Genomic DNA, 13063 nt, shown 5'->3' with positions numbered 1-13063 from the left:
AGTAGACTTGAAACCTTAAATTGGAAAAGGGGTTGTAGTGCTTGATGTCAGCCACTAGAGGGCAGAAGGTACTTACCTTTTTGTGCTGCTCATTACAGCCTGGTCCAGGGTGTTGCTGTATGCCTAGCATTTACTCTAGTGTCTGTCTGTAGGTAGTGCACTCAATGGAGGAAGAAAGCCGCTCTGAAGGAAACATCCGCCTGCGTATGTATGTGAAGTATTTTAGGGCAGGCGCTAACTTCCTGGTCCTCTTGGTCCTCCTTTTACTCAATGCCCTAGCACATGTGAGTTAAATTCTTTGATTAATTTGATGCCTGTTTTCTTTACGTTTTGGAAGAATGCAAGACACAGTTTGTCTCAAATTATTTTTTTATAAAACAGGATGATTTAATTGTTGGTCAAAATAGTTGTAGAAATGTTAAATGTTTAGTTAATTTAATGTTCGCTTGTTTTTATGTTTCTTTAGATCACATTTGTTCTACAGGACTGGTGGCTTGCTTGCTGGTGAGAGTTCTTTTACACGCGGTGAAAATACACTGACAAAAAATAAGAATAGCAGCTTTTGTTAGCCAAACTGATGTATTTTAACAGACTGGAAATGGTTGATGATTTAAAAGATGTCAACTGAACCAAACATTTTTTTGCCATTATCTGTCACTTGTTGAAACTGACCTTGTGCTTCAGAATAAGAGGAGTTTGTTTTGTGTAGTGTCTTCATGTTGCAGCTTTCTGTCTTTGTTGTGTTTATTTGTCCTTGTGGATTTGTGGTTCTTTTGTGGCTGATTTGCAGGGCCTCTGAACAGAAGCACATCAATGTGACGGAGCACCTCAATGGCACCTTCACTCTGCAGCTGGACCTTGACCTGTACCTAGGTGTTTACGCAGGTGAAGCGCGCTGTGAGCACGTTGCTTTTTGTGTCCCGTTGAAGCTCTGAATACGCCAGCCATTCAATGAACAGATCCACAGTTCTTTGGCTGTGGCCCAAGGCCTTCAAGGCCCAGGGTATGTGTACATGGGCCTCAGCTGTACAGGGAGATAGCAGTGCCTTTCTACTTCTCTGCTGTTGGATTGTTCTGATTGTCTCCCTGTGACTCCCAACCTCTTCGCCCTTTCAGACTTTGTATTCACAGTGATAGATCAACATTCAAGACAAAAAAAAAAATATTGTTGAAGGAAAAACTTAAGTAGAATGTATCTCCTTTTTTGTATCATTCAGCATGCTTAATAATGGCCCCCTTAAAACGCATAGCTGACCTTGGAGAAGGCACAATTATGCCATTGTAGTGTGCTGATGGATTTTTCTTTTTCCTGTGCTTTTGTCAGGCTTAACAGCTGCTTCAGTGCTATTTGGCTTCCTTCGTAGCTTACTCTTCTTTAATGTCCTGGTGAGCTCGGCCCAAACCCTGCACAACGGCATGTTTGATGCCATCCTCCGGACACCAGTACACTTTTTTGATATCAACCCGACTGGTAAGTGTCTCTCCTCCTAGCCACATTCTCATTTAACAAACTGATAATAAATAACTGATGTTATAGCATGGTGAAGGTGATAATGTTGAGGTGATCCTGAGATATTAATATTTGGCGGGACCTGTTGTAGAAGTTCTAACATCTCACCACTAGAGAGCACACTGTTACTTAATTTGTCATGTTTTGATCCACTTCACAAACATCCATAGTTTTTTGCTGCAATCAAGTTCCATGTAATATGATAACTTACGTTTTCAAGTATTAAAATTTTCAATAGTTTTATTTCATTCAAATATTTCCTGTCATCACCACATTATTGAAATATAATAAAAAAACAAAAATAAGTGAATAAAAAATGTATCTTAAGTTGAGTTAATAATTTCTGAATAATAATTCTAAATAATAATTGATTTAATGAGAAGAGCATACATGAAAGCTGTACTACTGTTACTTAAATATGCTTTTCTGATTGTGGAATTTAATATCAAATTATGAATGAACTGGCATGTTGAAAGTCACTGCTGGGAAGTAAAGCTTGGGTAACCAAGAAGCCAGTTCGGTGAAAAACCCTTGTGATATGTCTTAATATACAGCCATAATGTATTCAAAAGTGAGCAAACAGAATGCTGTCGTTTTTATTGTGATCCTAAACAAAAAGCAAACAGTCATATTGAATAAATGCTGTTTGCACTAGATCTTGGACAGCGTTGTGTTTGGACTGTAGGGCTGTGTCAATACAGACGTATTTGTCTTGTGCGCTGTATCAGAAATCTTCGATTATTTCATTAGCTTTGTAGGCTGTAGCTGCTGGGTCAATGAAGTGGGCAGATGGACATGATTTTGAAAGTGAGCAAACACTCCAAATGCGTTTGACTTTACTCTTGGAGGGCGGCTTGAGGAGACCAATAAAACTGAGAGTGTATTTCAAGATGTGTCGAAATCGTTTGCAAAATGTTTTGCACTCCTTGTTATTTTATCCCTATGATTTTTTGAAGGTAATGTCTCTCGAATCTGTCATTCATATCCAAAGTCAACTGTCAAGTGGCCCACTTTGATAACTTTAATTTTTCTGGGGCATTGTTCACCTGTCAGAAGATAATTACTCAGCCTAATCTCTCCATAGTGACATGCATGTACAACACAATCAACTGGGGTGGGAATTCTCAACAAGAGGGGAACTTGTATCTGTATAATGAGTCATAATAAGCTGCTAACACAAGTCTAAATATGATTTGAGGGTGTTCAGCAGCTTGCGGTTTCTTCTGGCATTAGAAGTGGGTGTCACGACAAAGCTTTCCTTTGCAAAGCTGTGTTTGGAGCAAACACCGCGGGTTTTAATCGTTGGCTTTTGTTTTTACTGCTGCCGTTGTGGTGCGCATTGGACTACCTGACAGCTTATCTGGGTGTGCCTTGCTTGGTAATCTACGCACGGGAGGAGGACAAACACTTTGAATAATGTAATAATCTGTTTAATAGTGCTGCAAAGGAGAGGCTTAACAGACTCTGCTATCTGATTGCTGTTGTGCTGCTATCAGTAGCCATTGTATGGCCAGTCCAGCCATTACAGCTGGGCCTCCAGACTGGCAAACAGCACTGTGTGATTGACTGGATTTCTAGACAACTGTCCCAGAGACATGAGCAGATTAGGCATGAACATTTAAAAAAAAAAAAAAAAAATCTGTACAATACACGTAACATCTGCATATTTATTTTGTTTCTTCTCCTGCTCTATATTTTTTCAACTGGTACATTCACTGTGAGTGTAACGTGACAGAAAAGACCAGGATGAAGACAGCTGTTGTCAGCTCTGCCGTGTTTTTTTCCTGCTCTCACTCGTCTTTCTTAACGTTTTGCTTCTGTCACTTCCATCACAGCTGCTTCCCCATCCGCCACTTTCTTTTAATAAGTGTGAGTAATTTGTAACTGTGTGTTGTTAAGGATTTGACAACTGTTTACACGTGTAAGTGACAGGTGCGCCGCTGCTGAACAAACCCAGTGTTTGATAGCTGTCCACAGAGTTAAAGGTTACCATTTCAAGCGTCACTGCACAAAGGTCTTATTTGTTATTCTGTGAATGTGGTTTATAACAATAGACTACAGCAGAGGTGAATTATGATTGATGGAGAGGCATTGTGGTTCTTCGGTATCAGCCGCTGAATTCCTCTGCACCATTTGAATCATGTTTCTGTGTTATCTTTTGTGCTGTGTTGAAAGTTAGGGCTTTTTTGTGATTAAAACCTTTACGCTTTCTAACAATACTGTTTGATATGTTTTGAGATATGTAGATGTTGTTGATAACACTACACAATGCCATTTCCTCTTCTATGTGAATTTAAATAAATTGTTATATTGTTGCTCAATTTTAGCAATATGTACAGTCTTATTACAGGGATCCAGTTAAAGCAGTACAGACAGCAGTGGATGTGTTGAGCTGATGTTGATCCCTGTAATTTAGTGTCATTGAGTGGGCTAATCCCCTCAGAGACTGCAGGCCAGGGCTGCAGCTCATCAGCACAGTCAAGGAGTGGAGTTTCAGTCCGCACACGCACACACACACACACAACTGCCGTCCCTCTTTCACATCAGCATAGTGGACCATCTCGCTGCTAGGTGTCACTCAGTTGCTGTTGACGCAAGGGGACATTAGATCTTCTGTAGTCCGTGATGTGAGATTCTAATTGTGTCTACAGAGGCAATGTTTTTAATGTCTGTATTTCAGGTCTGGGATGCAAGAGTGTTAAGAGTGAAGTGGAGGAAGTACTGCAGAGAGGATGATGATATCGAGGTGTGTAAATTGAATGTGGAGATGGAGCCGTGTGTGTGTGTGCAGTGTGGCTGATAGGGCTCCCCCTCGCTCGGCACTTCCACTATTTAATTGCATGAAAGGGAAGGAGAGGAGATTGCAGGAGCCTGGCGGTGTGAGCGAAGAGAATGGATTTAGAATGTATTAGTATTGGCAGCAAGGCGCCGGCGGTGGGAGGCTGCCCCAGGCCTCTGGGCCCTTCATGGAAGTGCAGGTGAGCTGTGCCACCTCCAGCCTTGGCAGCCCCCTCCCCAGTATTCCTTCATTATCGCACTTGCCTCACTGAAAGGCCTTCCAACTGCACTGGGGCCCACACATGGAGCGGCTCTGAGTCGTCCCCTTATCTTGATGTTTACAGGGAACAGCGATTTGCCACACGCCCTGCTCTAGCCGGACCCCACTGTTCCACTTCTTTAAGAGTGATTCGGGGCCCCGCTCACCTAATATCTCCACCTAAGGGGCCACCTTAGTTGGGAGGGCTTGATATTTCCTGAGCCTGAAAAAGTGGTGCAAATCACCCCTGGAGTCTTAAACCATGAGAAATTGTTTGATACTAATGCTGCTGATATCCTGAAACGTCTATACCCCTCTCTACACAATAGGTGATATTGTTGACAACCACCCAGAGTGATTGAAGCCATTGTCCCATGCCGATCTTACCTCATAGGCATTTCCATGCAGTGAATGTCTTTGTGTAACTGCATCACTGTAATGTATCCCCTCTATAGTCTGCGCAGGATGGAGAAGGGTCTTTACTTCATCCCCTCTGAAACTCTCTGTTAACTGAGCTGCTTGTCAAACAGCTGATAGCTGACTGATGTTCTCTGATGCTCTAACACCCTCTAACCATGGGATGATGTAACCCAGAGAAACCTATCCTTTTCTTATTGGCATTGTTTGTCAGACATGCATGAATTTGGGTCATCTATGGCTTAGACAGTAAAATTACATAAAATATTATTGGATCTTCCACAAACACCATTTGACATGTCCTCCCCCCATTCCCAGACTAAAGCAGCAATATTCTACACAAGTATAGTAGCAGCTTTACCCCCTTGCTCGAACCCTCCCCTCGGGATGTCTGTATGCTAAAGGGGCACTCACACTGTGAATAAGATTAGTCTGCCTCCAAGTGTACAACATGCTTACGCCACTTGACTTTGAATCAGTACTGATTTTGAGCATTGCTGGGTTGTTGCGGGGAATAATGCTCTGGCTGGGTTTATGCAATGGCTGTTATGGGGAGCCCGGCCTCGTCTGCATGCATGTTTTTAGGCGGTAGCGGCATTTTGGATAAAGCTGTAAGCTGCTTACGGCCGTGGAGAGAGGTGATTACAGGGCCCACCTCCGTAGGACTGACTGAGAGGCTGGGAGGCAACTTTTAGGTCAGTGGTGCCATGGCTGCAGCTCTGCCACGCCTCCAGAGTGCCATACCAACACATTCTGCCAACAGTGTCGTGCAGCTGTTCCCTCTCTCGGCCCTACACCAAGCCCCACCCTGTTTCAGGGCCTGTTCTGTGAGCCTAGATAAACTCATCTGCATGCTTTTGCAGTTACCTTCAATCTATCAGGGGTTGTACCCTAAATAGGCGAGTGTTGCTTTATTTATATTCTCCTCAGACAGATATTATTGTTTGCTTAGTGATGTGTCACCATCGGAGACAATGGGTTGCCTAAGCACAGTGTGAAACATTATGACGCTATTTTGAAGGCGCTTTGACAAGGGACATACATTATAGAACACACACAACAGATATACACAGCTTGCTCGTGTCCTTTCACTCGAGCCCAGTCCTAGTGTGGGCAATTCTGGCACTGCATTGCCTCTACTGTATATAGAGTTTCAAGGCTTCCTTCAGGGACAGAGATAAATAAAAGCTTTCTGTCTTGCCTGCCTTTAGGTAGTGTAGTGTGGGGATTTGCTGTCACTGACCCTGCAGTAAACAGTGTGTGAAAGCAGTTGGAGTGTAATCTTATGTGCTGTGGGATCAGAATAGGGGAGCAAAGTCACTAAAAGAGTCACAATAAAGGGCTGCCACAGCACCTGCAGAGCACCAGCCAAAATAATGAACACCTGAGCAGATTGGCGGCAACTCAATTAACGTCACTGACACTGCCAGTCAGAACATAAAGGCAGGTACGCAGCTTCTGTTGCCCTTTTGTTTCCAAACAAAAGGTTCCCCCAAGTATTCAGCCAAGAGTAGGGCAGTACTTATGAAATGCTAGACAAATAATGATTCATTGTTTAATTTAGATAGGCCCACGTTTTCCATCTGATATGACACTTGATGTATAAGCTCCTTTCTGTTAAACTGCAGATAATAGGTAATGGTAAGTGCAGTAGCAGGTAATAGTTACTCAATTGTCTATCAAAACTGAAGGAAATTGAAACAAAAAAACAGAAAGTTGTTTTTATGTGTGCAGAGTAACTAATGGATAACAACTATCTAACTATTTTAAGTTGGATCTGCAAATTACAGGACATGATAAATACTCCACCTCCACATATATATCACATCACATTTTTTACCCAATTTTACCATATTTATTCATTTGTACAAACTGATCCTGCTGTTGATTGTGTGGTTGTGTCTCACATATATTGTGTATACTCTAATGTCATCTAATCTGTTTTCCTGTGTTGTTTCCCAGGAAGAATCCTCAACAGGTTTTCAAAGGACATCGGTTACCTGGACTCTGTGCTCCCATGGACGTTTGTGGACTTTATCCAGGTGAGTCTCACCTCGGCAGGTTTGGTCGCTGGCGCTGCAGCATGGGAAGGCCATTTCATGCCTGGCTAAACCTGCTTTGTGGTCCGGGTCCCCTAATCTGGAAACAATTACTGTAGGATTACCCGCCAGCGCAGCCCAGCGCCTGCACAGATTTAATAAAAGTGTGCACATAGGCTGAGGGCGTGGCTCCCTCAGTGTGACACAACAGAAGCGGCATCTTCAGAGAATGTGTATGGAGACTAAGAAAGTGATTGGGAGAGAGAAAGGTAGCAAAGAGGAAATAAAGGCCACAGGATGATGGGTCCGATGTGGAGGAAAACAGCGGGGAGGGAGGGGGTTGACAAGGATGTTGTGTTGAGTGGCAAAGAGGAGTGTGAGCAGCAGGCGTACGATGTGTTTGCAGGAGTGGAGCTGGAAGCGTGGTAGAGGGGGAAGGGGGACAGGTCAGTTGGAACAGATCCAGAGCAGGACTTACCTCTCTCAGCACAATTCCCCTAATACTCTACAGTCTTATAGGCCTGGTAGCCAGCGGCCACCCTGGTGCATAACCAGGTTAGGTTACCAAATGCCACCCTGCCACCGTGACAGCCATCTCCCACGAAAGCCTGCGGAGAAGAGCCAGCTCATGCACCTAGCGCCACAAAGAAGGGAATGTTCGCTGCACAATTCGAGGTAGAGGAGCAGGCGTGGCTCTTTGGTTAGGGCCAAAGAATAGAACAAAGGCGCACTGAAAATGAATCCCCCCTTCACAATGCCTGAGTGATGTTTGTGGCAGATACCCATCTCACAGTAGACAAAAGCCATCTTAAATGCTGAAAGCACAAAAGATCATACGCACAAAAGCTTTTTGTCTGCTATAGTTTCCCTCATTTTGATAATAAGGTGAATAATGGCTGAAGTAAAATAATAACTTTGTAGAAGGCATATAGCTCCAACTGAAAGCAGTGAAAGTAGACTAGGTCATGTCAGAAACTTTGCTGCACATGTGTACTCGCTGTACTTAATATATGACTTACCCTTTCTGCCACATTAGTTATAACCTGTGTTATAATGAAATAGAAGACACAATACTGCTTTAACCATGTTCCTGTACTGTAGTGAATAACAGAATTTCATAACTGAAGAGTAAACAGTCAGAATAAGATAGATAAGATACATCATATGCACGGATTTCTGTCATTCTTTTGCCATAGCAGAAAGTGGGAAGTGATTGTGATAGCTGACAAAGGTGGCATCCTTTGGACAAAACACTTTTGTTTGTGCTGCTTTCTGCTCTTGTTTGCAGGTGTCTTTCATGGAGCAGCCTATAATGCTTTCAGGAAGGAAGATTTTCACTCTTTTTATCAAAGTATTAGCCACGCAGAAAAGCTGTTGATCCTGACTATTGTTGCTCATTCGTGGAGGAACATTTCCCCATAGTCATTGTTTAAATGGTTGTCAGGGGGGAATAAAGTGAAACTTCATAAACAATGCCCTAACTGGTTTATCTCTCTCTATGGGGAGAGGCCGCTTCTGTGCGGGGATTTGCACCAGAGCCTCCCCCCATTATGGTGGAGTAAGCACTTCACAGCCCCTCAGCACTGCCCCCATAGCCACCTAACAAGGGGATTCCCTCAAGCTGGGGGGAACCTGGTTACACCCAGAGCCCTATTTTTTTCCACAGGTCTCATTTAGTAGTAATTTAGCGTATTGGGAAATAGGCTCTTTCTCTCCCCTCTTTATGGTCAGAGAACAATGACAGAAATGTCAATTAAAAACACCTCAGGCTTTGGGGGCTGTCGGCTTTTGTGTAGACTTGACCTTTAAATCCTGGGTTGCCTCTATTTTCAGAGAGGGGACAGAGGAGGAGAGCAAAACAATAAGGGGTGAGTACAGGGGTCTTTCAGTGGAGAAGTTTGTGTGAAGGCTCTTGACCAAGTCACACTACTAACTGTGGGGTCTTCTTAACCATCCACGCAATTTCACTTTGTCAGCATCTGTCCCCTAAGATAGTTACCTTCAGTTAAGTGGGACTTCAGCCTGATCTCACCAATGTTAATGGCATATGAACAGGTATAAATGCTGGTTCATAAATTACAACAGTAAACCCTACAGTCATCTGGACACAAATCCACATCCAGCACATCGGCACTGAAGACGCACACAAACACACAGTGAACATGGCTATTGTCTAGAAACACTGGCGGGTGGATCGTTGTGTGAGTCTGTACATTGTGGCACACTGTGTGTCAGGCCTTTTCAGCGGCTTTGTGGGATATGAGAACTGCTGACGTAACCGTGAGTGGTGTGGGATGGGATTTCATCGGCTTTCTCTGCCTCTTTACGAATACTGGTGACAGAAGAAGTGAAGAATGCACTGGCTCCAGGCGTTACACAGGTTATCCTGAGAAACACAAGAGAAGGTCCTGTGTGGAAATACACAGGTTGTGCCGTAAATCCCCATTGAGCATTGTTTTATGACAGTGCTTTTGTCAACCTGCATAAGGCGGAAAAATACAAGTGACACAGAACAGTGAGAAGACTAAAAATTTTGTTATTTTAGTTACTTATTTGTAAAAATTAGTGGACAAAGTTACGAGAAAACAAAAAAAACAGCATTGTTTGTGTGCGTGTGTATGTGTGTGTGTGTGTGTGTTTCTTGTCAGTGTTCTTGACTGGCCCCTCGGCAATACCACACACGGTCATTTGATGGCGAGCATCGGCCAGCAAAAGCTTCCAGCGTGTGTATGTGTGGTCTCCCATGATGCTGCGGTCCAGCACCTCAGCTGCTCTGACTCAGACATGCAGCCCTGGGAACTTACATAACAAAGTCCGAGTCCATTCTTGAATCTCACCTCATCTCAGTCTGATGAAAACAATGCATTCTGTGCTCTCCGTGAGTTACTTTTGTATTTGTGAATTGCCATTCTCGTACATGTTTGAAAATGTTTTTGTGTTGTTTTCAGGAGGATGAGGGGCAAAAAAAGAAAGGCGCGATGATCGAATGAATGAATTTGCTGGACACAAGTGATTTATAGTAGGGAGAGAGAGAGCGTGTGAGAGAGACTGCATTTCAAAGCCATTCTCTTATTTCCAAAATGGGGCTGGAAATCAGCAGCTTGACTGAGCCCAAATAAGTGACTTCTTTTACCTTTTCACAGCACACAAAGGCCTAATCCTGGGACTACTTGAGCCACCAATGTAGACAGCGACTGAGACCACCACAGTATGTGTCAGACCCTCCTCACCACACACAAAACACATTGACTGCAGCTTTATGAAGTGAAAATGGCCCAGAAAGGGAAAATGTGAAGGAGGTGTCCACAGTCATTTCTCCCAAAGAAAGGCCACAGCATCTGGGCATTTAATGCTAAAATAAAGCCCAAAGACAAAGTAGAATGGATTGGGTCACTTCTATTGTTGCAGAGCCCAAGTGGAACAGCCCTGTTTTGTTTCAGTACCACTGACCTTTGCAACTTATTGTGCCGCTCTGTCACTGAAAAGTGTGGAGTAAAATGAAAAAAAAAAAAAAATTCCAGTGATGACAGAGGACTTCTTTTGAGGAATGTTCTTTAGCCTGCTTTCCTCTCCTTTCCTGTTTTGTTTGCACTTCTTTTTCCCAGTGGCAAATATTGCACACTGTCAGTAAATAAAGGGAGGATGAAAAAGGGGTTGTAAAAAGCGTGCTGATTCCTTGTGTCCGGAGGGATGTTTAATTAAAGGCAAGTGTTTATTTTCTGCTGAGGAACAACAGTCGCTATCATTGCTGAACACAAATATAGCAATTAACTTCAATTTTCTACATTTATTTGGACATCAAAGAGCTGATAGAATCATTGAGAAAATAAAGCAATTAGGGTCAGCACAGATCTCAATGGTCTTTGGACACAGCAGTGCGCCCAGTTTGCCTGAATGACTGAATCACATGCGTGCGGTAGCTTTCTTTTCTTGCTAAAGAGCAATTAGCGGTAATTCTTTATTTAAACTGTTTGTATACAGAACCTTTCATCCTTTTATCCACTTTTATGTGCAGCGGGATGTGGCTTTGGGAGTTTTCTGTTCCTGTGTGGTTTCATAGGAGATATGGATGTGGTCTGAGGGGGTGAGGTGTGTGCTTGTAGGATCACTTATCTGAGTCATCTGTGTGTAGTGTGGGTGGGGGCCACGGTGTTCCCGATGCTGACATGATAAGCGCCAGACCACGCAAATGGATCACATCAAACAGGGCCTTGGCGACAACGGGCCCTGGGGAGCAGGAGGAGGCAAGACTCCTATCTAATGCTTCCTGTTCCTCCTCTGTCCCCTCAGATGACCCCACTGTCAGATAAGCCTGTCCCAGACCTTCGTGGCTCTTGGACTGAAATGGGCCCCAATTAGAATATAAATGAGCCAATCAGTAAACATGAATGAGCAGTGTCACTGTGTCACCAATCAGCAGCAGGAGAGTGAAAGAAAATCAGTATATATGATAAGACATTTGTTCAGTTAATATTTGATTCCCCTCCAGAGAAGGCTGGATAACAACATGCAGTAATGGCTCATGTGCCACCATCTCACTTTGCAGTCTGGTAGCCTTCCATCAAGGCTAAGATTGAAACTTATGTACTGTGAAATTCTTGGGATCAGTTGTGCTCAGTAGCTTCCACTCACTGTTTGATTGTGTGGGCTCCACTACAGGAATGGTTAGACTAGTAATACCCTCTTATCGGAACTGCAAACGGAATTGAGTAGCTTTTCATCATAAAACTACACTGAAAGTGATCATGCTTAAATGTGTGCTTAAGTGGCAGATAACATCCGTAATTAAGGTGCTAAATTAAATTTTCATCTCTCTGGGCCAGTCTGAGACCACTGAAGACTAACAGTACGATCCTAATCTCCACGTCTTAGAATTCATCTCTTAGGATGTGTCTAATTTCAGGGTGTGAGGTTTCAATTTTATCATCTGTCAATCGAATATGAAATATGTAACACAGTATACCTTTCAGTTAAGAAGAAATTGTCTCTCTGATATTCAGTGATGGAAGAAATAATCACATCATTTACTTGCCAGTAGGTAATCAATATCACACTCTCCATGACAAGGCCAACATTCTAATCCTGCTTCGGTGAAAATATAAATGGAAAAGAGTGAAGTTCTTGAGCTTCCAGCTTATAGTCACAGCGGTCACTGATGTGAAAATGCCGTGAATAGACATACTTTACTTACTTTTCACTGATCTCCACTTTTGTTTTAGCATTATGTAATCACTCATGGAAGAAGTTTTCATTTTACTTAAGTTGAAAGCATTAAGGTGTACATTTACTCTGCTGAAAGTAAAAGTCCTTTCAGACATTCAAAACTTTGAAGTAAAAGTACAGAAATGCTATATTTTCTTAAGATGTTTTTCTGTGAAGCTTTTACAGCAGTTTTGTCTATAACAAATATATTCTATAAGGTAATTAGCCTAATTAATATCTCAGTATCCAAAGTAACTACACCAGTCAGATAAATGCAGTGGAATGAAATGTGCAATATTTGCTTCTAAAATGTAGAGACTTTATCAGACGCCTGCTTCAGTTTCTCAGCACAGTGTCAATGTTGATGTGACTGTTTTGGTGTCATCAGACTCATTGCCTTCAATCCTGTTTAGGCAGCTCTGGTATCCTGGTCGAGATGTGTCACAGAGCCATTAACACGGTGATGAGTCACCGTGTTGTTGAGGCCTGTGTGGCTTGAGTGTGATGTATCAGACACCCACAGTGTGGTTCCCAGAGCTCTCTGCCAGTCACTGTGGCCATGCCTGTTGGCTGGCTCCTCTGCCAGGGGGGCTTACAGGCCAGAAGTGTTGAAGGGAAAGCCCAAGAGAGCTAGGGATATGAGCTGCAGTGGCCAAGTAGTAAATTCTCACCTGCCTCTAAGTGAGAATTAGCGCTGTGATCGTTTTCCTTTTCACACTGTGAGTCACACAACCTCAGTTCCACAACCTGCTGTTACCTTACAGTATATCCGTGATGGGTTCACACAAATACAACTGAAAGAGTCTCTCTTGTTTGGCTTTAAGAAATAGGCCTCACTGCCCCAGTGGTAGCCCACAC

General features: G+C 43.1%; 1 protein-coding gene across 4 annotated transcripts in view; it reads left to right on the top strand.

The window, feature by feature from the left end:
* LOC124066994 (ATP-binding cassette sub-family C member 4-like) overlaps positions 1–13063 on the top strand; it is a 37617-nt gene that overhangs the window by 9125 nt on the left and 15429 nt on the right. For 2 of the 4 annotated variants that reach the window (XM_046403959.1, XM_046403958.1), the window contains exons 16-20: positions 153–284; positions 467–504; positions 791–885; positions 1325–1471; positions 6927–7006. In XM_046403959.1, the coding sequence (XP_046259915.1) occupies positions 153–284; positions 467–504; positions 791–885; positions 1325–1471; positions 6927–7006 (492 nt within the window). Of the gene's footprint in view, positions 1–152; positions 285–466; positions 505–790; positions 886–1324; positions 1472–6926; positions 7007–10146; positions 10538–13063 lie in introns of those variants that run through there. The other 2 variants (XR_006844684.1, XM_046403960.1) reach the window with 2 other exon arrangements.

Source organism: Scatophagus argus, chromosome 11 (assembly GCF_020382885.2).
Source record: "Scatophagus argus isolate fScaArg1 chromosome 11, fScaArg1.pri, whole genome shotgun sequence".
NCBI classification, from domain to species: Eukaryota; Metazoa; Chordata; class Actinopteri; family Scatophagidae; genus Scatophagus; species Scatophagus argus.
Note: the sequence above shows the minus strand (reverse complement) of the source record. Positions and strands in the feature narration are given on the sequence as shown.